The sequence below is a fragment of the Euleptes europaea genome, chromosome 4 (assembly GCF_029931775.1).
Source record: "Euleptes europaea isolate rEulEur1 chromosome 4, rEulEur1.hap1, whole genome shotgun sequence".
NCBI classification, from domain to species: domain Eukaryota; kingdom Metazoa; phylum Chordata; class Lepidosauria; order Squamata; family Sphaerodactylidae; genus Euleptes; species Euleptes europaea.
This window is the reverse complement of record NC_079315.1, coordinates 89,419,688-89,444,368: the sequence shown is the minus strand read 5'-3', so window position 1 is coordinate 89,444,368 and position 24,681 is coordinate 89,419,688. Positions and strand designations below refer to the sequence as shown.

The 24,681-nt window shown below is 41.9% G+C and overlaps 1 protein-coding gene across 2 annotated transcripts in view; it reads left to right on the top strand.

Annotated features, from left to right (window-relative positions):
* The window catches only part of CERT1 (ceramide transporter 1), an 81,007-nt gene that overhangs the window by 29,739 nt on the left and 26,587 nt on the right, over positions 1 to 24,681 (top strand). For both annotated transcript variants that reach the window (XM_056848413.1, XM_056848412.1), the window contains exons 4-6: positions 8,556 to 8,663; positions 16,813 to 16,951; positions 19,506 to 19,583. In XM_056848413.1, coding sequence (XP_056704391.1) covers positions 8,556 to 8,663; positions 16,813 to 16,951; positions 19,506 to 19,583 — 325 coding nt within the window. The remainder of the gene's footprint in view (positions 1 to 8,555; positions 8,664 to 16,812; positions 16,952 to 19,505; positions 19,584 to 24,681) is intronic.

Genomic DNA, 24,681 nt, shown 5'->3' with positions numbered 1-24,681 from the left:
TAACTACAGTTGTCTGCTTCAATGAAGGGTAGTATTGAGCAATAAATGTTACTGTTGCATGAATTATAAGTAGCATTAAAATGGTCTTCTAGTGAATGTCACCCTGCACAGGTGAAGCTGGATAATCAGGTATAAAATACAATCTGAATGGACATGCTGAAATAACTTCCATGACTCCACGAGGTTTTATTGCAATCCTGGGAGTTACTGCATTTTTTGGTATGCCAGTTTGCATAGTTGGGTAGAACAGTGTATTCTGGCAAGAGCTACACAGTCTTATACATAAGTGACCTAGAAGCTAGCTAACTTGGTGGTAAATCTTTCAATAAAGTGCTGCTGTTAAGGAAAGGGGGCTTTGGTACAGCCCTTGACGCTGCTTTTGAAGCATATCTTGCAAAGTGCAAAAAGGCGTAGCCAATTATCCATGTGGGAAACCACCTCTGTTAGTCTCTTGCCATGAAAACCCCAAAAGGGGTCGCCATATGTCGGCTGCTACTTGACAGCACTTTACTCACACACGATTGTATAACCCACTCCCAAGTAAGCAAGCTGGTGTCTCAAACTTTCCATAATGACAAGGCAAGTTGCGGGGGGACAACATAATTTTGATTTCTCTGCGATAATATCAGGACATGCTATCCCCCCCCTTAAGATGCATATTATGGATGAACCTCTGTATAGATGGCAGAAACTGGCAGCAGTTTCCAAGATGTAATCAGATGGGGAAACTGCTGATGTGAATCCAGAAATGGCTGCTGACTATTGTGGCCCATACCTGTAAGCAGCTCTGTTCACACTAAATTTCTTCTGCATGTTCCTGAATGTAGGAAAAAGTAATCGTTAACCAACCACCTTTATATGCGCAAATCACATGGAGCAGATAAAGGGTTAAATGCCTCCTGGTTTGCTGCTTCTGTGATCTAAATTCTCTCTCCAGAAAGGCCTTTTTCTTGTTTCTTTAGGGTAATTGAAGCATTGTTACACATGAGTGCAATTTGACTTTAGCCCCTTGAGGGTGTGTCCAGAAGACTCATAACTGCATAGCAATGGGGGGAGGGGGCTATAGTGCATGAATCTTATGCGAAACTATTATTTTTTTCTGCTGAATCTTATAGATGGGGCTTCTCGTGGTGGTTGTTAGTAGCGCTTGAGATTTTTTAATTGTTGAAATAATTGCATTCCTGTTATGGAAGCACGTAACACTGGCTGAAACAGAATATATATTTAAAGGAGTTGAGCTATTGAAATTCTTTGTCTGTGCTTGGACTTTGAATTGAGGCAGGTAAGTTTCTGATGGTACTTCATTCAAGTGTGTGTACTAGTACTCTTTTTGCTTAAGTTTTAAATATCCCAGATCTGTGCCTTGGGGGGGGGGGGACCTGAACTTGGCAAGTAAAGCATATTTCTAAATTCTGTTTATTTGTAATTACCGTAGCCTATTAGTATCCAAAGCAGTATAAAGCACACAAAACAGTGGATTCAGTACAAACGTTTGCTATGTCTAATTCTGCTTTCACGGTTTATATGCATGGGCAAAGAGCTATGCAGGGCACCGAATCCCTCACACCTGACCCCCTAGCTTCTGAAATTTTACCATGCAGCTTTTTTGCATGCCTAGTCACAGCCTCACAAGCCATTTTAAAAGATAGCTAAGTTTCTCAGACCTGCAGGTCTTGGAGCCTAATTATATTTTCTGTGACTGTATTACGTGGTTGCCACGAACTGTGATGAACCTCAACTGTTTTGAAGTATTAAGATCAATGTGTTGATTTCATGTGTTTAGGACAAGTATCACTGACACCTTCAAGCGTAAGGTTTTTTTAACCACTTGTAATATGTCTTAAACTCACTGCAGCTTTGTATGTGCTTTACCATGAAATGTTTAGGTCTGAAACTGTCTTCAAAAAAAAAAATCTTAATTATGAGTGTGATCTAAGATTTTGGGTTGAGAAACCTGCAACAGTACAGGATTTGCTGCTGAAGGCAGACATTGGTAAGCCTCTAAACGTTTAAAATTAGGTTACCTTGAAAACATTAAGTTCAGAATAACTGGAATGTAATGGAAGCAGGATGAAGGTTACTTTTGGACTTTGACCAATAATAACCCCAAGCAGGTCTTAAACTTTTTAATTGCCTCCATCTAGTGGCCATTTGCATGTAATCCCTGATAAATTGTTTCACTAAGATTTTGTAGTTCTGTTATGGGGTGATATCTAGCCATAAGGTCTATTCAGACAAATATGCCCTATTCCCATGGCAGAAAATTCTGATGTGTTCGTATGTAGAAGAATGACAGTACCCAAGTATAGAGTTATATGTAAGGGGAACTGGATTGTAAAAGCATGCAAAGGGCATTTTTACAGCCATGTGATTGCAGTCATGAGAGCATCAAGTACACTGCCAATGCAAGTCAGCTTGCGTGAGAGGCTGCTTTTCATGTTCCTTCATAAGATTATTAAGGTTTCCTGTACTAAAGCTGTAGTTTTTTCCTTTTATGTGCTGCAAGGGTCCTGCCTACAAATTTTAACAGGCCCAGTGGGTCCTGCCTACAAATTTTAATGTCATGAGCAGCTTGTCAGCCTACTGGAGCTTTGTAGGTGAATTTTTCTGCTTTAATCAGAGTTACGTGGAGCAAGTCTTTGGCAGTATTAAGAGCACAAAATCCATATTTGTGAAGGAAAAGCTTCTGAGAGACCCAAGTTCAAATCCCCACTGTGCCATGGAAATTTATTGGTTGACCTTGGGCCACTCACATATTCTGAGCCTAACCTAATTCACAGGGTTGTTGTAAGGTTTAAATGTAGAAGACAATGTAAGCTGCTTTAGGTACAGCTCCTAAGGTTTAGCTAGGTAGTCACTCACCATTGCGTCCACCAAAGCTAGGCTCATGCGCCTCACATTCCCAGAGGTGCCAACTGCATCCCTGATGCGCTCCATTTCCATGGACATCTCAGGAGGTGCCATGGGAGAACCCTGCCCAGAAAGAGAGGTGTGGGGAGTAGGAGAGTTGCTTTTTCTCGTCATCTGCTGGAGGCAACGTCTCTCTCTTGGCCTGCAAATGCCTGGTGGTGTTACTTCAGATAGTTCCTGGGCCCAGTCATCAAGGTGTGAGCCAGGTCTTTCCCTTGACTGATCCTAGCCTTACACAGCTGGCACTATGTGAAATGGAGATCCTCCATCCTCTAGAAGTGCTTCTAGTCCTTTGAGAAATAAGGGCACCAAGCAGCTGCAGGCACCACCAGATCCACCTTCAGCAATGGGACAGACCCTCTGTGTTGGGGGGCACAAAGGAGGTGGGTTGAGGTTACAGCTCATTGGGGGGGGTGTACCTCCACCTCTTCCTCTTGTACCACCTCCAGCTTTTTACTTCTTCCTTCTTCTCAGATGGCCTGCTGGACGCAGAAGGAACAGGAGAAGAAGCACCCAATCTCCGCTTTGGTTCCTCCTGCACCTTCTGGGTCCCTAAGGTGAACTTGAGACCAGAAGGCTCTCATCCTCCAAGTTCAGCCCAAAAGACAGCTCAGGCTCCTAATCCTCTTGGTACTGAGTCAGAACAGCTGGAAGAGGAGGAGCCTGAGGCTCAGACCCCTGCCCAGTACTGACACCTACCTCAGGCAGTTCTGCTGGTGGCACTTCAGCAGCAACATCAATGAAGGGGGGCCTTATGAAGCCCTTCATCATAACATCACAGCCAGAGGAAGGGGATGGTGAAAGCTGCTGTAGGGCAGGCCTCTGAACAGGTGGAGAGAGAGCCACTGAAAGGGGGAGAGGAAGGCTGCCTCCCCCACTATGACCCCCTGTCCTCCTGCAAAAAATAGAAAAACTTGAAATAATATTTTGAAACTAATTACTCCAGTCTTAAAGATTGTCCAATCCATAAACAGAACAAGGTCTTCTCATGCAGGCAGCAGGTAAATCCAAAGCAGAAGACTGAGAGCACTCCAAAAAATCTGACTCTGAAGTGGAGTCAAATTGTGGGCAGGCCTGCTTTTTAACCCTCTTTTGTCCACTTCTCCACATGAAGCCTGCTGACCTTGGGCCAGTTACAGTTGTCTCAGAACGCCCCACCTACCTCACAAGTGCCTATTGTGGGGAGGGGAAGAAAAGGTGATTGTAAGCCGCTTTGAGACTCCTTAAGGCAAAGAAAAGCAGGATATAAAATCAGCTCTTCTTCAGTGCTCAGAGCCATGGAGGGGTGTAAGAATTGTCATGATTAAGCAGACAGTTCAAAGGCTCCCTCTGTCATCTGATCCTGTTGCCTAGGACATTTGTCTCCCTCTCCTCTCTCTCCTGTTGCCAGGAGCCCTGAGAAATGGAACCAAAACCAGCCTGGGAGCCTTAAAATGGATGCCCCAGATATACACAAATATTTTGGGGATTTTTCAGGAAACAATATTCAGAGTTCAGGAATCCAGAATACTGTTTTAGCTGCACAGGATATACCGGAAAAATACTAATAAGTTGTTTTTTATATATATTTTCGGCCTGGAAGTATCCAAGTGCACTTCCCTAGCAACAGCTCCTCTGTTTTGAGAGAGAAGGCAGGCAAGCAAGCACTGTTTTGTTGTGATGGAAGAAAGGAAGAAAGAATTCTAAACACACACACACCAAGAAGGGTCAGACAGCTGTCCCAGATATCACCTTCTAGGTCTCTGCTCTTGTACTCCACTAGCTACTATAGTGCAGTCTTTAAATACAGATGTCTGATGCTCCTGCTGTAGGGCGAGCCTGTCAACATCTGGGCACATCTCCTGCAGGAGATATAACTCTCAGGAACTGAATAACTTACTTTTCCCAGCCTCTCAACTAACTCAACATTTCTTCCATCTAGCAAGCTTAGTCTTCAACAGGCAGTTGTGGGTGGATGACTTTTGCTTAATAATTTTCTTCATAGCTGAGAATCCCTGAGAATGTCTGTGGTGTGATTGTTGCAAGCCACAGATTTTTTGGGTTGCAGTACAGTAGTGGCAAAAGTCTTTGGAGACAAGGACCTACATGTTTTGCCAGTGAAACTCTGTAGAACACCATCTACATTAGCACTGTATATATAATCGTAATAATTACTACCACTATAATTTATTGTACCCCGACAGATTACTGGGTCTAATGCTTCAGAATAATTTAGCTGGCAGGAGAGATACATTAGCTGAACCAAGCAAGGCTTCTAAAGTTCTGTTATGCACGTGCGTTCTCTTTTTTCTAGCCTTTAATCCCCAGCTTTGTTAATATAAAGACTACCTTTTAAAACTGCCCTCTGCTTTACAAGGAACATTTGTTTCCGACTAATGCTGGGAAAACGTCTGATTAACAGTTGGCTGTTACTCTCAAAGAGAGAATAGCCATATTTTTGCTTCTTATCCCATTTGCTTGGGTACATCTGAGTTGTGTTTTTGTTTGGTCCTGATAAAAAGATTATGCTACTAAATCTCTAAGAAGAAATAACCATACACCACCTAGTGGAAACTTTAAGTTTAAGAAGGTGAAATACAGTTTTGAAGCTTTATTTTTTTCTAGAACATCTCTATAGATTCATGATCACAAACTGCTTTTCCTCCAACGTATTTCACTTATGGCCACTAATGTAGCTGTATGCCTTTTGGAAGAGGTGGCATAAAATTGTCTGTATGACACACGTATCAACTTTGCATATGAATTTTGATCACTATCTGTAACCAAGTATTCTCATTCTTAGGTGTGGTGTTATTATAAAAGATTAGCTGCTTACTTTCTGTGGCTGTGATGCAGTATATGGTATAATTTAAGAAAAATGTATTTCAGTGGGAGTGTTCAGTTCCACAAGGGGTTAAAATGTTTTTTTCTAACATGGGAAACCCATAGAGTAGGGAACGTGCCTTGTGTAAGCAGTGATGCTTCCCATACACCTGTGCTTTTCTCTGAGGCATTACTGACCCACTTAAGGAAATCCTTGTCTGACAGTTGACTAAGCACAGAGGGCTTGATTTGGCTGGATGCATTTAGCTTTTGTGTTGCTGAATGCTGCTTCCTTCATGATGTGTCTTGCTGCCGATGGATACCTCTGCCTGAGCCAACAAATTACTTCACAAGGATCATGTGGGGTTTCTTCACCCCTGTCTGTTGACCTATGAGACAGCTTTCAGAAAGGAATAATGGAGTCTGTCCAAAGATGCAAAAGCCTGGTGAAGATGTTGCAGTGTGCTTACAATGTCAGTTCTGTGCGTAGCTTTCAGGCTACACCCCATGCATGGATATCTGTGAAATTGCTTCTGGATGTTCAGCATGGTAATTGGCATAAGTGTTTAATGTTAAATACTGATTGCTACAACAGTAAGCGAATTCTTTAATTTCAGAAGAGTAACTATCTGCTTTTCTAGCGAGGAGACTGTGGCTGCCTGTTTTTTTTATAGCTGCTGGAGTATATTTATACTTGGGTGGAAGAAGCTTATATCATCGTTCTTCATCTCTTTTTTTAAACGGAGTTATTTCTGCAGTGAATAGCTAATGATCTGCTCGGCAAGATATAAAAAGTGCAGCAGGGACCTGCCCTGGTTTAGATGTTGCAGTAATAGAATGGTGGGGCTTTGCATGATATGTATGTGTGGTGGTGGTGTTGGTCTCTGCATGCTTTTATATGTAGTATTAATTCCTGTATGCACTGGTTTCAAAAATGATACTCTTTTCTTTTTGTAAAGCCAGTCCCAGGTTACTGATTGAGCTTTCTTTCATATGTCTGTCTGTCTGCAACTGCCACTGCTGTCTGGAAGTGTGCAGATATCAACACTGTACAGTTTACAGTGCAATCCTAATCAGAGCTGTCCCCTTAGGAGCCAACTGAAAGTGATGGGTATGGCTCTACTTAGGTTTGCAGTTGGTCTCCTGTGTGTGCTGCTTGGTAGCTACAAAAGAGAAACATGTTCTTTATTGCAATTCCTGAGTAGAATTAAATCATTCTTCTTTGTAGTCTCTGTGCATAAGATTATCAATTGAATGTGCTACTGTAGAAGCGTATATATGTGTTCGACTTCAGATTTTGTTCAGAAAATTGGCTTGACACAAATTCAGAGGTTTTTTTGTTACAAGAGAATTCAGAAGCTCTAGCAGCATTTTTAATTTGACTCAAATTGGGTCCCTGTGCGTCCACTTCCTTTCTTTTGGAATGTTCTTAGAAAGAAGGGGAAATGAAAGGACCCTTGCATGTATGCTTACTAGTTGAGTCTGGGTAGAACAAAAGACTTATTGGCTGGCAATTCTGATTCATTAAATGTTTTGCGTGCAGTTCCTCTGATGCTGAATTCACACCAAGTCTCTATAGTGTCTCTTATTCTGCACCACCATCTGACATGGTGAAACCTGTTGTTCAACCAATAACTTCTTCATTGTACACATCTTTATGCAGTAAGCTAACCATCTTTTATCCTTTTCCTGGTTTTTGTAACGTTTCCAGTAGATAAATGCTTCAGTGGTTTTTAGACTGTGGTAACACTTTGTCTGAAGCAGTTCTTGAATTAAACATTTATTTCTCCTACTTTTCAAAAAGCTCTGACTACTTTGTCCTTGCTAGGTATAATTTAATCACATTTTATACATTAAACCCTCTTTCTCTAATGCACATTCATCAGATTAAGTTGTGTTGGAAACCTTTCAAGGCAAAGATTGCAATTGTATGTGGTTGTCATCCATATCTTACTATTTTGAAATGCTGTTGATGGTATTTTTCAAGTGAGTGATTTTAAATATGGTTCCTATTAAGTTATAAGCAGCCATTTAAAAAAAAAACACCCCTAAATTTGTGAGGATTCACTTGCATAACACAATTTTATCATTAAAATGAATCCAAATATTCCTATGGTAGTTGCAAGAAAACTACCTTTGATAGTCATCCTCTCAAAATAATACGGACTGGTTACATACATTTTGAGATAATCTGCTTAGTAATGGAGTGTTGCAAACTGATAATTTCGAAATGAATAGCATTTAGAAATTTCTTGTGTGATGCAAGCAACATTTGACATAAGAGGCAGTGTGGAATGGTCATGTTTTCCTTGAACATGCTCATGCAGGAGTGGTCCATCATAAATCTTCACTACCTCCCCAGAGTCTCTTCCCCTGGTTGCCTTTTGCTAGATCTGCAGTCATTGTTGCTGAGTAGAAGATCTGTTGCGCAGATCAAGGTCTGTGAATTGGGGCAGAAGAGAATTTGTAAGCCCATCAATTGTGCCACAGTTGTGGTGGATGACGGGTGGGAGAAGGGGTAAAAAAGCTAGAACTGTGGGCGAGAAGAGAAGGAAATGGGAGAAATGCCACCTGACAATACTTTCTCCGGCTTCTTGAACCTGTGTATTAGAAGCAATTTCCTTTTTCATAATTGACTTTTCATTGGCTGAACTGTGCAAATTACAATTTTTTTTCTTTCTAGTACCAAATATCTTTCAGGTACTGCATACTTGATAAAGTAGTGTTTGTTTTTATTACCTTGATCAAAGTGAATTAGTAAGCAAATGTGAATCAGTGTTGGAAAATCTTTTATATGTATTTCCCTCGTGTTTCATAATTAATGCATATTTTGCTCTCTTTAGACCGAATCTGGCTATGGATCAGAATCAAGCTTACGGCGCCATGGCTCTATGGTGTCCCTTGTGTCTGGAGCAAGTGGGTATTCTGCAACATCCACATCCTCATTCAAGGTGAGTGACAAATAACGAATATAATAATGGCTTGCTTGTATTTTAGAAATACCTAAGGAAGTTACTGAAGATGTTCTACTGATACTGTTTTGAAGTATTCACATGGTGTCATAGATTACACCCATTTTTACTGCCATTAATCAGACAGGTCAAATCCCTAATATATTGCAAAGGGCAATAATTGTCCCTATCCATAAGAAATGGGATTAAATTATTGGTCCTGAGCAGTTAGGCTTCATTAAAGACTAATCAACAATTGATCATTGTATGTTCCTATATCATTTGGCTTAAGAAATATACGGCTGTTACTAAAAGGTGCCTTTATGTGGGCTTTGTAGAACTACAAACAGCCTTTGATTCAGTATCAAGGAAAAGCTTATGGGGAAAATTAGGGAGGACCTCAATTGATCAGAGACTTTTGTGGTTAATGTAAAGACTTTATGAACCCTCGGCTGCCCCAGTTCGCTATAGTTCTAAAGGGCATCTGTCCAATTCCTTTTCTTTACAGAAGGGAGTAAGGGTTGTTTTTGGCTCCCATTCTGTTTAACCTTTTTATTAATGACATGGTCTCTAGATTAAATAATCAACAGTTCCACACACAGTTCCCAAGGTCCTGTTTTCAACCTTATTGTATGCTGATAATCAATATTAATTATTAACATTGTTATTATCACATGGATCAGATTAATAAGTATTCTTCCATTTTTCCCAGTCCTAATTCGTGTTTACAGTATTTCAACCAAACCTCCCACTCCCCCATAAATTGCTCACTGTCCTTTTGATTTAAAGTAGCTGTAAGTTTCGCCATTTCTACCAGTTCAAACATTTTTATAATCCAGTCTTTTTTTCCAGGAATATCTGCCCCTTTCCATTTAGCTGCATACAGCAGTCTTGCAGCTGTTGTAGCATAGATCAAAAATGTCCTTTGTATTATCACATCATCTGGGATCATGCTGAGTAGCATCAATTCCGGTGTTTTGGGTAAATTTCTTTGAAGAATTATTCTTATTTCATTTTAAATCATGTTCCGAAAGTCTTTAGCTTTATCACAAGTCCACCACATATGATAAAAAGAACCAATTTCTTTATTGCATTTCCAACATTTAGGGGAAGTCACCTTATATATCCTTGCAATTTTCTTAGGTGTTAGGTGCCATCTGTACATCATTTTATAAATATTCTCCCGAATTGATTGTGCATTTATTCCTTTCAAATCCTTTGACCATAGTCTCTCCCATTTATCTAAGGCTATATTGTGCCCCACAGTTTGCGCCCAGTCAATCATTGTTGGTTTTATTATTTCCTGCTCGCAGTAAATTGTCAGAAGAAGACTATACATTTTTGAGATCAGTTGAGTCTTATTATCTAACAAAAGTTTGTGAAACACTGACCTATCCTTAACAAATCCATTCTTCATATCTTGCAAAAAAACAGATTTAATTTGATAATATTGGAGCCATTGCAAGTCTTCTTTTAAAAGTTGAAAGTCTTTTAATGAATATTTTGTTCCATCCCAAACAATCAAATCTTGATAGGTTAAAAACTTGTCTGGTCTAAGTGGGCGCAAAGTTAACATTTCTTGAGGTGAGATCCATAACGGTGTTACTGGTTCCAAAATATGTTTGTACCTCATCCAAACATGAAATAAGGAGGACTTGATTATATGATTACGAAATGATGCTTGTATCTTAATTTTATTGTACCACAAGTAGCCATGCCATCCACTTATATTGTCGAATCCTTCTAAATCTAACAGTCGTGTATTAGATAAATTAATCCAGTCTTTTAGCCATACTAAAGCAGCCGCTTCAGCATATAATTGAAAGTTTGGTAACGCAAAACCTCCTCTAATTTTAGAGTCCACTAAGTATTTATATGCAATCCTCGGTTTCTTCCCTTGCCAAATGAAGTTTAAAATATCTTTCCTCCAAATATTAAAGTATTTGATATGTGAAATTATAGGTAGATTTTGGAACAGGAAAAGTATTCTTGGTAAAATATTCATTTGGACTGTAGCTATACGTCCTAAGAGTGAAAGTTTTTTATTAGACCAGATGATCATATCGGTTTTTATCTTTTCCCATAGCTTAAAATAATTATTGATTATCAGTTCTTTATTCTTTGCCGAGATCCAGATTCCCAAATACTTGACCTTGGTAGTCTTCTCCCATCCTGTGTAAAAAGTAAAGTCTCTCTGTTCCATTTCTGTGGAAAATGAACTATTTTCTCCATGAAATTACTGTTGCTCCTACCTGTATTGCAAGAGTTGCTCTGCATGCAGAACTGGGCCTTAGATCTCTTGAAGCTCAGATATGGGCCACAGTTCTTAGATTCTGGGTTAAATTTTTTGCTCTCCTCAGAGTTGAACGGATACTTACACTGAGGGCAAGCTGATTCTTATCAGAGCTCGTGGAGCAAATTGTTTGAAAGGCGTATTCAGATTTTAGGAATGTCTTTTCATGGTTTAAAAGACCTTGGGCCATCAGCAGTTCTTTAATCTTGAGCTGCTTGTGAAAACTGGATTTTAGAAGCACCATGACAACAGCATGTTGTTTAATGCTACCACGATCTCTTCAAACATACTTTGACTTCCTTTTAGTCCCACGTTAGAAATGATTGTTTATGTTGGCTAGATGGAATGCCATTCCGTCAGGGAAGCTATTGGGTCATTTGAACAAGGTGCCATATTCTAAGGGAGTGTGCCAATGTTGTTCTGATCAAATAGAGACCCTTCAGCATTTTCTATTCAGTTGTGGCCTGCTCAATGTGACAAGAGATAGATGGATAAAACGTTTTATTTGGGACTCTAGGTGTGAATTGGATAATTTGAGGTTTCTTTTAGCAGGGGTGGATTTTAATAATACTTCGGCAATTGCCAAGTTTCCCCCCAGTTGATTAAGATTAAAAATTATTAATTTTGGACGGTTTATACGTGTGTGTGTATGTGTGTATATCTATGTGTGTGTGTGTGTGTGTGTCCCAAGACAGTATTTTAAAAGATAGTTAGCCATACACACAGTTCTTGACCCCGTGCCTATCTCTTTCTTAGAAATTTCTGTTGTGGAAGCTCCTTGTACCACTTGTCTTTTTTTTTTTTTTTGCTGTTAAGGGCACAGAGAGCTTATGTCTTCAACTGCTAGGAAAAACAGCAGAGCTCCACAAACCCCAGGTGTTTTGTGTTCTTAACAGCCTTTTGAGCTGGCATAGAAATTATTTAGTGTAATAATAAATAATAGAAGCATGTGCTCTGGGTTCTGCTGGTAAGTAGTCAAGGCTGCCAAGGCACAGATGTTAGTTTCTTACATGTACCTTTTTTAAGTGGTATGCAAACTTGTATGTGGATTAAATTTGGGCTTAATAAATGGGAAAGAAACTAAACAGCTCAATAATCCAAGTATTTTGTTAAATACTAGGAGAGTACACAGTGGGGTAAAGGTAAAGGCTACCTGTGCAAGCACTGGGTCATTCCTGACCCATGGGGTGATGTCACATCCCGACGTTTCCTAGGCAGACTTTGTTTACGGGGTGGTTTGCCAGTGCCTTCCCCAGTCATCTTCCCTTTACCCCCAGCAAGCTGGGTACTAATTTCACTGACCTCGGAAGGATGGAAGGCTGAGTCAACCTTGAGCCGGCTACCTGAAACCGACTTCCATCGGGATCAAACTCAGTCAAAAGCTCTGCTCACGACCTGAGTTTGATCCCAATGGAAGTTGGTTTCAGGTAGTCGGCTCAAGGTTGACTCAGCCTTCCATCCTTCCGAGGTCGGTAAAATGAGTACCCAGCTCGCTAGGGGTAAAGGGAAGATGACTGGGGAAGGCACTGGCAAACCACCCCGTAAACAAAGTCTGCCTAGGAAACGTCGGGATGTGACATCACCCCATGGGTCAGGAATGACTGAAGCGGGTCAGTGCCTTTTGAGTGACTATGCTCTTAGAATTGACCCCTTCCTGAGAAGTGGTATGTTATCTTATTCAGTTAGTCACCTACTAAGCAGGATTGTGTGTGTGTGTGTGTGTGTGTGTGTATGCAATTATTACAAAGTCTTAAAATTCAGTAACAATGTATACAGTAAAGCAAGCAAGTTCTACATCAGTTAAAGAACTCTGATTTAGTTCAAAGTATCTAATTCACATTCTAGAATAATATATTTGTAAAGCCATACATACCAACACCATCTTCTGAGCCTCCCTTAGAGGTCTGAAGTTCTAGCCCTTTCCCTGCCTGTATTTATACTGTTTCAATCACCTTGAAAAGGGGCTGTCTTGAAAAAAACTCCATGCATTGGATTAACAGCGCTTCTGCACTGTTTTAGGAATGTTACCGCACATGCTCAGTTACTCTACTACAGACTAACATATAAGGAGTTCCACTTCCAGGAGGCTAAACATTCTATTTCTTAAACAGTCAGTTTTAAGTTTTGTTATACTCTATATAATCAATTTTATCATCATATTCATCTCCAGAAAAATACGTTGAGAGTGAGCCTATTCATTAATTTCTAGCATAATGTCTTCATGTTTAAATCTTAAAATACAATATATTGTTTACATTACATCATTAGTCAGCATGGGTGGAGAGCATTTCTGCACTTGAAGTCATTGGAAAGGCAGGAAGTGCGGCGAACACTGCTCTGTAGCTTAATGTCCCGAGACGGGCCCAGTGGCAGCCCGCCTGGGACTACAGGACCCTATCAGTCCCAGGGGTACACAAGGAAAAGGGAGACCCAGGGAGGGAACCAAGGGGAATCAAGGGGCCGAAACCTTACCTGCTTCTCTTTTCTCCCCCACAGACGCTGCAGCAGGAGACGGAGCAGCCGGGGAGGAGGACGGGAGCAGAGGGGCTGGAGGGGCAGGGAAAGACGGCTGGCCCCTCAGAGAGGGAGAGAGGGGCCGAGGGGCGGGAGCCGGCGTCCACCTGGCAGGCAGCCACGAGGGACTCGGTCGCCCGGCCGCCCCCCCGGCCGCGGGCCTCCCCGCGGCCCAGCTGACAAGCGGGCGGGCGCGGCCCGGGCGAGGGAGCAGCGTTCTCACGCCGCCCGGCTCCGGCGATTGTTTCCCCGCCCCCAAGAAACCGGCTGGGAGGGGACGCGGGCGGAGCAGTGCGGCCCTGGCCGGGAGGCGGGGCTGCAGGGGAGAGGCAGACTCCCAAGGGGGAGGAGCCCAGAGCCCTCATTAGGACTCAAGGGGGCGGAGCAGGGGGAGGAAAGGGCAGAGCCTGGCCTTTATAAAGGCTATTGGAGCTGAGGCCGGGGAGGAGAGCGGTCAGAGTGCCTGCTGCAGGCTGAGAGCGGCGGGACTCTGGCTACGTCAGGGGGAGAGGGTGACTCGGACTCTCCCTCTGACTGGTCTGAGGCCGAGGAGGCTCCTTGGGCTCAGCCAGTGCGGGCGACAGAGGAGAGAAGGCCCCGGGACCCTGCACCCCCAGCCCCTACACTTAAAAAATGTAGGAAGTGCTGCGAAGGCTTTGCTCTCTAGCCATTGAAAAGGCTGGGAAAGGTCATAGAAAAAGGCAGAAAGTGCGACGAGCAAATCTGCACTAACACTGAAATCTTTGACAGAGTAATTCAGAAACATAAGCCTCTGGCCAAGAATATCCAGGCTTTCTTTCCTTTTAAAAGGAAATTTAATCCTCTGCTGTATAGTTTGTAGTTCATACGTGTAGCTTGGTTTTACATTGAATATTTCTGCATATGTACTACACTAATTCCATAGTTCATGTGCTCTAATATGTCAAAGCCTGTAACAGACCCGGTGCTTGCAGAGGGGACCTTTACCTTTACACAGTGGGGGGATCACATTGGGCAATCCCTCTGAATTTATGAGTTTAATAAGCAATATGGATGTTCAGGTAGAAAACAAAAGTTTATATATACTGCTTTGAATATCTCAGTTTGTAAATTAAAATGAAACATGCATATTAGTTATATAGTCTAGGATCTGTAATATTTTGACTCAAAATCAAAAGCTAATTATATTCCATATGTCAGTACTTAAGCAGCTCTAGCATCATTGATCACACTCAAATACTGTATCTTACCTGAGATTTGTTTGTAGCCTGATCATAATGATTTAAAAAAAAAACTCTTTACAAAGGCAGTTTCCATTGCTCCTTGAAATTTGCTTGTGGTACCTGGAGCTCCACCATGCCCCCCATTTCTCTTAGATATTCCCAGTTCCATGCCCTTTCTTGAATCACCACCTCCTCCTCCCTCTACCTCCTTGCTCCCTTTCCTCTTCACCCCTGTCCTCACAGCCAGCCACTGCTTAGCTAGGTCTCTCTTCCTCTGGCCATAACTGCCCCACCAGACATGTGCAACCCCACGTTTTCCAGCCTGTGCACTTGGCGCCGGCAGCATCAAGCTCACTTCTGCTCACCAGTTGATCTCCAGGCTTGCTGGCACGTGTGGCTCCAGCCCTGCCAGCCTTTTGCCATGCCAAGCCCTGGGTGTATACATGGGCCTTGATGGTGGGGGCCTCTCTGCAGGTGGACTATCATAGAGAGAGAAGAAAATCTCATTTCAGGGGGATCCTGAGCATATATACTCAGAAGTAAGTGTTGAGCTTAATGAGGCTCCTCCCTAGTGTGTGTGTTTAGGGTTACAGCCTTAGACCCTACATGAACTATAATGAATGCCCAGGTCTTTGCTAATTTCAACAAGTGGAGAAAGGTGAAAAAAATCATACCCGTGGCTGAATTAACTAACAGTACTTGATTCTGAAACAAGACAGCGCCTTTCCTGAACTCTTGGGAAAGTCCATAGGTGGGTTATTGAAGCTCGCTGGGTTATTTATCTATTCTTTAAAGTATCTTTTCTCATTACAAAAAAAATCATTTTTACCATGCTTACACACTTGCTTTTATAATTAATTACTCCTTCAGTTTCCTAGAAACAATCGAGCTGATTCTGTACCCAATTTTCCATTTTTTTGCCTTCTGAAAAATAGAAGATACAGCAGTAGATTTGTCTACCAGTTTCTGTGGCACTTAACAGTGAGAAACCCATACTCAGTTGTTCCAACAGAAAACCACAAAAAACCTTTAGGCATCTGATCAAATGTATTGAGACGCAGTCTTCAGAAGCATGAAGTGCTCACCCAAATACAGAGATAAATTTTAACAAAGCAAGGCCAGTGCAGAGATAGCTGTAGGTGGCTAAATCCTATGCAAAACATAACTGAATACAGAATAAGTGAATGTGGCATCCAATCAGGGGCCACTGCCTGCTCAAATATAGCATGATCAACAGTATCTTGGTGGCAAAAAGTAACAGTTCGAAAAAGAGAGAGAAAATCTTATTTTAGGAAAAGCAGTATATGAATGTTATCTAGGTTTTTTTATTACCTGTATCAGTTGAAGGATGGTATAAAACATGAAATATTTTGTTTGCAAAGTCAATTCCAGTTCATTATAATATATAGAGGTAACATTAAAGTTAATTGCAAGGACTGATAAAAGCACTTTTACTATGCAGTATTTTCTGGCACTCACGGGGAATGGAGGGTTGCTAGTTAATCAGATGTGCCAGTTACTGAAGTATTTATTGCTCTGTCCTAACCCCTTCCCAGAAGAATCCACAGCAACCATTCCATTTGGAATGTCATGGGAACAGCTGCAACATCTGGCAGGATCCTTCTCCTTTCCCCTGAAGCCAAAAAGTTGTCCTATATAAAAGGCAAGCAAGCAGGTCAGCTGCCCCAGAGCCCTCTGGCAGAGCTGGTTGTTGATGGTTTGAGCCGGGCTGAGGGGAAGAAGGCACCTGAGAATTATGTTGGCTAGCAGCAGGGGCTATCAGCAGCCTAGCAGTGACCCAAGGCATCATGTCTGGCCAACTGGGGCAAGCATATGCTCTGAAAAAGTCAGGTATATGGTAGCTGAGGGGGAGGAGCCAGGTGACCAAGGTTTTATTGAATTTGTTATGAGTCTGGCTCCTAAACTTTCTGTGCTGGATCTTCGATTCAAAGAAAACTTGTCAAGGGCTGCTTAAAAAATGTTTTCAGCGGGTCTACAGGATCAAATGGTGTAATGCATAATAACCAGAAAACTGTTCTACCATGGTAATGTGTGTATGCTACGGTCAATGTGTACTTTTATTCTTGAGTTAACTTAGTAATACATGTTCAATATTTTATTTTAACGCGTGAATTTGCAGAAGGGTCACAGCTTGCGTGAGAAGCTTGCTGAAATGGAAACCTTCAGAGATATCTTGTGCAGACAAGTTGATACATTACAGAAATACTTTGATGCCTGTGCAGATGCTGTCTCCAAGGATGAACTTCAGAGAGATAAAGGTATATCATTGGGGTTGGACTAGATGACCTGTATGACCCCTTCCAACTCTATGATTCAGTGACCTGAATTCAAAAGGATTTCACTGAAGGATGCTTTCAGTCTCTAGTTGGGAATCTTCTTAGCAGTCAGATAATGGGATGGATTCATTCAGATTTTTGCTCCTGACAAAGGGAGGAGTTGCTCCCCTTTGACCACTAAAGAAGGCAATGCTGAGCATCATGTACAGCGATTCTCTCCCCTATGTTCAATATCTATATGCGCCCCCTTGCCCAGCTGGTTCGGAGTTTCGGGCTAGTCAGCGTACTGATGACACCCATCTTTATCTACAGATGGATGGCCACCCAGACTCTGCCCCGGACACACTGGCTGGGGGCATGGAGGCCGTGACTGGATGGTTGAGGCAAAGTCGGCTGAAGTTGAATCCAGCAAAGACAGAGGTCCTGTGGCTCGGCCAGGGCAGCTTGGGTTTGGGGTGCCGGCTCCTGACTCTTGACGGCGTGCAACTAACATCTGCACCTGCCATCAAGAGTCTGGGTGTGATCCTGGATGCCTCCCTATCTAAGGAGGCCCAGGTTGCCGCTGTGGTCAAGGCGGCCTTTTACCATCTCTGCCGGGCCCGGCAGCTGGTGCCTTACCTCTCCCGCCCTGACCTAGCCATGGTGATCCATGCGACGGTCACCTCTAGGCTGGATTACTGTAACTCGCTCTATGTAGGGCTGCCTTTGAGACTGACCCGATGGCTCCAGCTGGTTCAGAATGCGGCAGCGAGACTCCTGATGGGAGCCTTGCCTCGAGAGCATATAAAGCCAGTGCTTTACCATCTGCACTAGCTCCAACTGGAGTATCGGATCAGGTTCAAGGTGCTGATTTTGACCTTTAAAGCCTTACACGGTCTGGGACCCTCGTATCTTCGGGACCGCCTCTCCTGGTATACCCCCCGAAGGACATTAAGATCGTCTGATGAAAATTTACTGATGGTCCCTGGCCCTAAGAGCGTGCGGCTGTCCTCGACAAGAGCCAGGGCTTTTTTGGCCCTGGCAACGGCCTGGTGGAATGCTCTGCCTGGTAACATCAGGGCCCTGCAGGATCTGAAAGTTTTCCGCAGGGCCTGCAAGACAGAGCTTTTCCACCAGGCCTGCAATTGAGGACAGCCGCCTATATTTGCTCATATTATTTATACCATCTACTGGCTTCCCCCCCTTTTCCCCTTAGTGGGAAGAACAAATATCAAAGGGTTGCCACTCGTACGGTCCCCTACAGCTTTTAGACTTGTGTGCCACCATGTTAGGTTTTTAGAATTTTGTTGATGGTTTTATTATGGATTTTACTGTATACTTATATTGTATATTGTTTTATTTTTTAAATGATGTTACCAGCCCTGAGCTAGCTTGCTGGGGAGGGCGGGTTATAAGTCTAATAAATAAGTAAAGTAGTCACATGGGACATTGGCTGCAGTATAGATGGGAATGAGATTTTTTTTAAAAAAATGGTTAGATCCAGCCCAATGTCATGTTGAGAAAATTCTCGAGTCTCTGGCTCACTTACTATTGACTCCTTTGCTCTTTTCAGACTCTTTTTACATCTGATACCATAAATTACCCACCTTGTGTCCTAACAGGAGAAAGGTGACCTTAAATATTTTAGATTAATCACACATGTATTTATTCTTGAAAGTACAGAAGCATTGAAGAGCTGACCTTTTATCACAGCATATGTATGCTTGGACCTGGTATACTATATTTGTACAGTAACCTAATGCAAGCCCACTGTTGCTATGCGAGCTCACCTTGAAAAAAAGGCACTTGTAGAAACAAAGAACCAATGCATCCATGATATTAAAATAAGAAATCCAAAGCTATTTCAGTCTGGTCCTATGCATATTTATTAGGAAAGAAATCCCACAGAATATGGTGAGGCTTGGTTCCAAGAAGATATGAATAGAATTAGCCTTAGCAGCAGAAATATTAAAATACACAGTTAAGCAGGAAGGAAATTTCACTGTTTGCTTTTACTGTTACTGGGCAGCCATGTATGTATGTGTTACATACTTACAGTAAATTTGTAAATGTAGTGATGAGGTCAGCCAAAGATTGCTTTCCCTTCTCCTGAGAATCCAAAGGCGTAACATTTCTTACGTGTCTGAAGTCATGGAGTGACTCATCTGAAATGAATAAAGCACTAGAGCATATGATTAAAGATCCCTGTAACTGCTCTGCTGAACTAATGTATTCAAGCAATCCCCAAGTACTATGGCCATGCTACCTCCTATGTTTGGGTTTCTACTTCTCCTTTCGCACATAAACATGTTAAAAAGCGATGTGCATTTTAACATATGAGAAAGTGTCCATCTTGTTTTGCTGCATGAAGCCTATTTCCATTTAGGAAAGCAGCTTTTTAAAAAATCTCCACTAAGAGCAGGAAGACTGGCTGGCTGACCTTTCTTTCAGATGTTATTGAGGCATTAAAGGTGTCTTCACCCCACCCCCCATCCACCCCATTGTTCTTGTGATTTTCAACTAGATGCTTCAAAAAATCTCTCTCTCTCTCTTGTAGTGGTAGAAGATGATGAAGATGACTTTCCCACAACACGCTCTGATGGGGAGTTTTTACATAACTGTAGTAAAGAAAAATGTGAGTACATGTAAATTTATGATAAGCTACATATTTCAGTGGTAAAATAACAACCTAGGGACTAATTCAAAAGTGCATATAGATTGAGATCAATTGTCTGAGTAGGAACAGCCATCAAAAGGCAATCTATCTATTTTTTAACTTTTTCACTTCAGAGTTTTAAGTGTCCAAAAACTCATTTGCTTTGCATTTTTCCCAGTTACTAACAGATGCGCTATAGACACAATATATGTAGGATCTGATTGGCAAACAAGTGTTAAGCCAGTCTTGGTCTCACTTGGATCACATGATTACTTTTAACATTCAAAATCATTAAGTTTAAAATTGCTTTGATGTGTTTTTCTTGGTAACTCAGAAAACTGGTGACCTAGAGTTAAGCACGCAGATTGCTTAAATTTTGTTATCCGTTTGCATTTATGGTAGTCCTGTCAAAACTCTGATCTTCTCTGCAGTACAAAGATGATTCAGTTGGCTTGACATGATTGCTTTTAGGTGCTCTCACCTGCTAGGGAAAGTCTGTTTACTATACTAAGGAGATTCAGGTGATTGACTTGCTCCAGCGGGAGGCACCTAGAAGTGATTGAATCATTAGTTCCTTGCTATGCTCAGGAGTTTATGGCAATGAAGCAGAAGGGATGGGTGTAAGGTTCAGAATTAATTTGTCACAGACGTCGTTTTGGGGGAGTTCTCATGACTTAAGGCTGTCTACTGTTAGCTGCCCAGTTACCTGAACTAGCCAGTCTTTTGTCCCCCTGAAAAGGGGGAGAATTTCAACATGAATTAACTCTCCAAGCAAAAGAATGAAAAGGGCTCAGAGCAATGCATCCTTTCTGAGATGTTATTAAAAATAAAATAAGTAGGATAAGGAACAAGCAGGGATTAATTAATGCAGTCCCTTTCAAGGCATCGTTTTCAGGAGCCCTTTGCCTTCTCCAGCTCATCTTTTCTAAGCCAAAGTCAAAAAGTTCTCTCAAAGCATCTCAATTTTTTAAAACTTGGGTCATGCATAAGCAGCTTCACCAGAACAAGGATTTTCTCTTGTGGATGGCTGGCAGGCTACCTTTTGGTTGTCCACTGTGACTTTGCAAAAACAGCCAAAGTAATTCTAATCCAGTCTAGTTTGGAGTTTTCTTAGTTGTTCGTCTGAACATTCCCTCTCCTTTTTGTAGTTCCCCTGTTTCCTCTTTTGCATCCAGAGGCAAAGGTGATATGAGGCTTACTCATGGCTTGTTTGTTTGATCTTTGTACTTTGTTTATTACATCCAGATGGCTGACGTGGGGTTGATTGGGTTGGGAAGGTAATGTATCTTTGAAAGAGAGTGTTTCCCATCCACTTGAGACCACCTGACAAACATTTCTTGGACCTGAGTTTTTTAGCCCGGTTTCTAGATCCCTGTCAGTTTGTTTTCCAGCCTGGTTATGGCCCTGAAACTGTGTTCATTGTAGTAGCTGATGACCTCCAAAATAGTGGTTCCAATCCTTCCTGGAGGGCAGAGTCCAGAAGATAGTGCTAAGAGATTGTAACTCTTTTCCCTGACCTTGGACATGTGGATTTCACAATGGTTAGCTCTTTGTCTTCAATGCTATTTAATATCTGCGTGTCCTGAAAACCATAGGTATTGAAAACTAGTAAGAGATTGAGGGTGGTTGTTTTGATTGTGGAAGATTTGGATTTTGCTGTGGTGGCAGATATTGGGTTTTGAGCAGCATCACTGGATTTTCCTTTTTGATTATATTTATCTTATCACTTAGATTTTGACTTCTGGCAGAAGGTTTTTAATTGTGTTTTTTAGTATGTCTTTTTAAATTTTTGTATTTGGATTGTATTTATTTCAGTCTAGTTTGACTGTTTTGTACCAGAAAGTGGGAGCTGTTCTAATCACTGCTTGGCCATGCTGGTTAAACAATTGCCTGTTAAATAGATTGCAACAGTGAAGAATTCAAGCTAGAAATGGCAGCCACATAGATCATGTAGACGCCCACTGGTTGCTGCATCTGTTGGTCACATCATAGGCTCCTGAGTGATTAATGCTGCACTGTGCATGGGGTCCATCCTTCCTCTATTGGTAGGCTGTCTGGATTAAATCAAAAAAGCTACAAGGACAGTAATAGAGTAATATTCGGCAGACACCAAGTGGGCTGCAGCATTCTGCAGATGGTGCTCTTCCATTTCCCATGCCTCCACCCCTCATCCACTGTAGGTCCATGTTACAGTGGTTTGGGCATTTGCCACAGTCCAGGTTTGAGGCCTGAGATCCTCCTCCCTTGCTTACTCAGTTGGAAGAGGAGTAAAAGTTTATTTTATTCATTCATTTACATCTCGAGTTGCTCTCCAGTGGGACCCAAAGGAGCTTACATCATTCTCCTCTCCTCCATTTTATTGTCACTTCACCCCTGTGATGTAAGTAAGGCTGAGAGTATAGGACTGATCTAGCAATCTTCCATGGCAGAGTGGGGATTAAAACCTAGGTCTCCCAGATCCTAATTCCCTGCTCTAACCACCACACCACACTAGCTCTCACACTAGTTTCAATTTGGATGTCTATTCTCTAAAGTGGATTGACAATTAGAGTTCTGAGCAGAGCAGTGTAGAGATGCTGTAATAACCCTTTTTCTCCTTGGATGTTTGTGCAAAAGATGTTTAGAGCAAAGTGCCCATCACCAAAGTTGTACCGTCACACTGGGGTGTGTGTATGCTCTAAGTATACCCATCATGATACCAGAAAGATGTAGCCTCATACTGCATTGTTTATCTGGCTGGAGTTTATGTAGTACTTAGCTGTTATTTCAAGAGCCCTGTGGCACAGAGTAGTAAGCTGCAGTACTGCAGTCCAAGTTCTGCTCACAACCTGAGTTTGATCCCAGCTGAAGTTGGTTTCAGGTAGCTGGCTCAAAATTGACTCAGCCTTCCATCCTTCTGAGGTTGGTCAAATGAGTACCCAGCTTGCTGGGGGCAAAGGGAAGATGACTGGGGAAGGCATTGGCAAACCACCCCATAAACAAAGTCTGCAAAGTAAACGTCAGGATGTGATGTCACCCCATGAGTCAGGAATAACCCGGTGCTTACACAGGGGACCTTTACCTTTTTACCTAGCTGTGATTGGCTGCAGGTTTAGTTGATGTCCTGTGCTGAGCCACGGCTGTATTGCAGAGCAGTTGTTGTGTTTACTTCAGTGTTTTCACCGGCATAGCATTATGCTGGTTCAAGGAGCATGGGACATGGCTGAGGGGGCTTAGAATGGAAACTGAACCATGTTTCTCCTTAGTGGTGCCCATTTCTGGCCCCTGCACTACTCCTAGGTCTGTGCTGGTGTGGGGCTTGACTAGTTCGTCAACTAGTGTTAAGAATTATTAATGGCATAATCCTAAGTTTTCAATGACATTCATAAGCAAGTAAAAAACAATGATCACATTAAAACATCATATTAAAATTCACTTAAATTAAGCAGGAATACAGCAGCATAAATGGAAAGCACATTACACTGTTGTACTCTAGAAGCTACCAAGATATAAATGATGGTGCCAATGTCTTTTTGATACAGAAGTGGTTCAGCTAATGGATCAGCCTAACCTGGTAAAAGGCACTCCTAGTAACACTCATTATCTGAGATTCCAGAAGCAATGGTCACATCAAGAAAAAACCCAGCACCGCAAAACTGATCATTCAGGAAAAACATTTCTACTAGTTTGTTTCCTCTGTCCTGCTGGACTGAATTTAAGTTTTTTCACCTTCATTCCCATCTCCAGATACACGTTTATAATAGCAACTGCTTCTTAAAGTGAGAACAGGTTTGGATGTCACCTGTGTATTGGGGATCTCCAAGCAGCATTTTAAATTGTATCAAATAAATTTTCTTTTAAGACAGCAAATACTAAATTAGCACATTCTTTCAGGTCCAGTTCCATTAATTTCCTGAGATCTTCCAATGAATGTCATTTCCCAACTTTTTTGAGAAGATACTTGATGCATTATTCATTATATGTGGGTGTTGAACTGAACTTGAGCCATTATTTTTGAGCATACTACCGGTATATAATACCTAAGTTCATTTTACCAAGTCCCTTGGCTTTATGTTGTATCAAGGGACCACAAGTGCAGTTGCCCATTGAACAGTAGTGGCATTAATCTTCCTAGTAATCAGCTGTCCCTGAAAAAAATGAATTGCACATTCTCCACCACTCTCCTGAGTTCTCTGAAAAATGCGCTGTGCTCAGGACTCTTCGGAAGGACCAAGAATCTCTTGCTGCAACTCCAAGGCTTGGCACCAAGTAACAGACACAACCATGCTATTTCCCAAGTCTTCTGAATTGGGTAGGGCTTGTGGGGAAGAGTTGATGGTAACCACGAATAACAGCTGGCTATCCAGGCTGACCGAATAATATCAATCAGACTTCAGGGAAAGCCTGAAAGTCTGACCGAATAATATCAATCAGACTTCAGGGAAAGCCTATCGACATAAGCATCCTTCAAGTTTATGCCCCAACTACAGATGCTGATGAGGAAGAAATTGAAAGTTTTTATGCCAGTGTTCAGGAAGAAATTGATCACACACCTAAACAAGATATGTTGATAATCATAGGTGATTGGAACGCAAAAGTAGGAAACAAAGCAGAATCAAATGTTGTTGGCAGATTTGGGCTAGGAGCACGGAATGAAGCAGGAGAACGCCTTGTAGAATTCTGTGAAGACAACTATCTGTTCATTGCAAACACATGTTTCAGGCAACCAAATAGACGATTGTATACATGGACATCACCAGACGGCCAGTATAGAAATCAAATAGATTATATAATTGGAAGCAGAAGATGGAGAAGCTCTATTCTCTCGGCCAAAACAAGACCAGGAGCCGACTGCGGTACAGATCATGAATTGCTAATATCAAAAATAAAGATAAAGCTTAAGAAAAACACCAAAACATTCATAGCACCAAAATACAATCTAAGCAATATTCCGGAAGAGTTTAAAGACCATGTAAGGAACAGATTTGCATTACTAAGTTCAAGTGAATGTAAACCTGAAGAACTATGGGTGGAAACTAGAGATATTATCAAGGAAGAATGTGCAAAGACTATTCCTGTAGCCAAAAGAAAAGAAAAA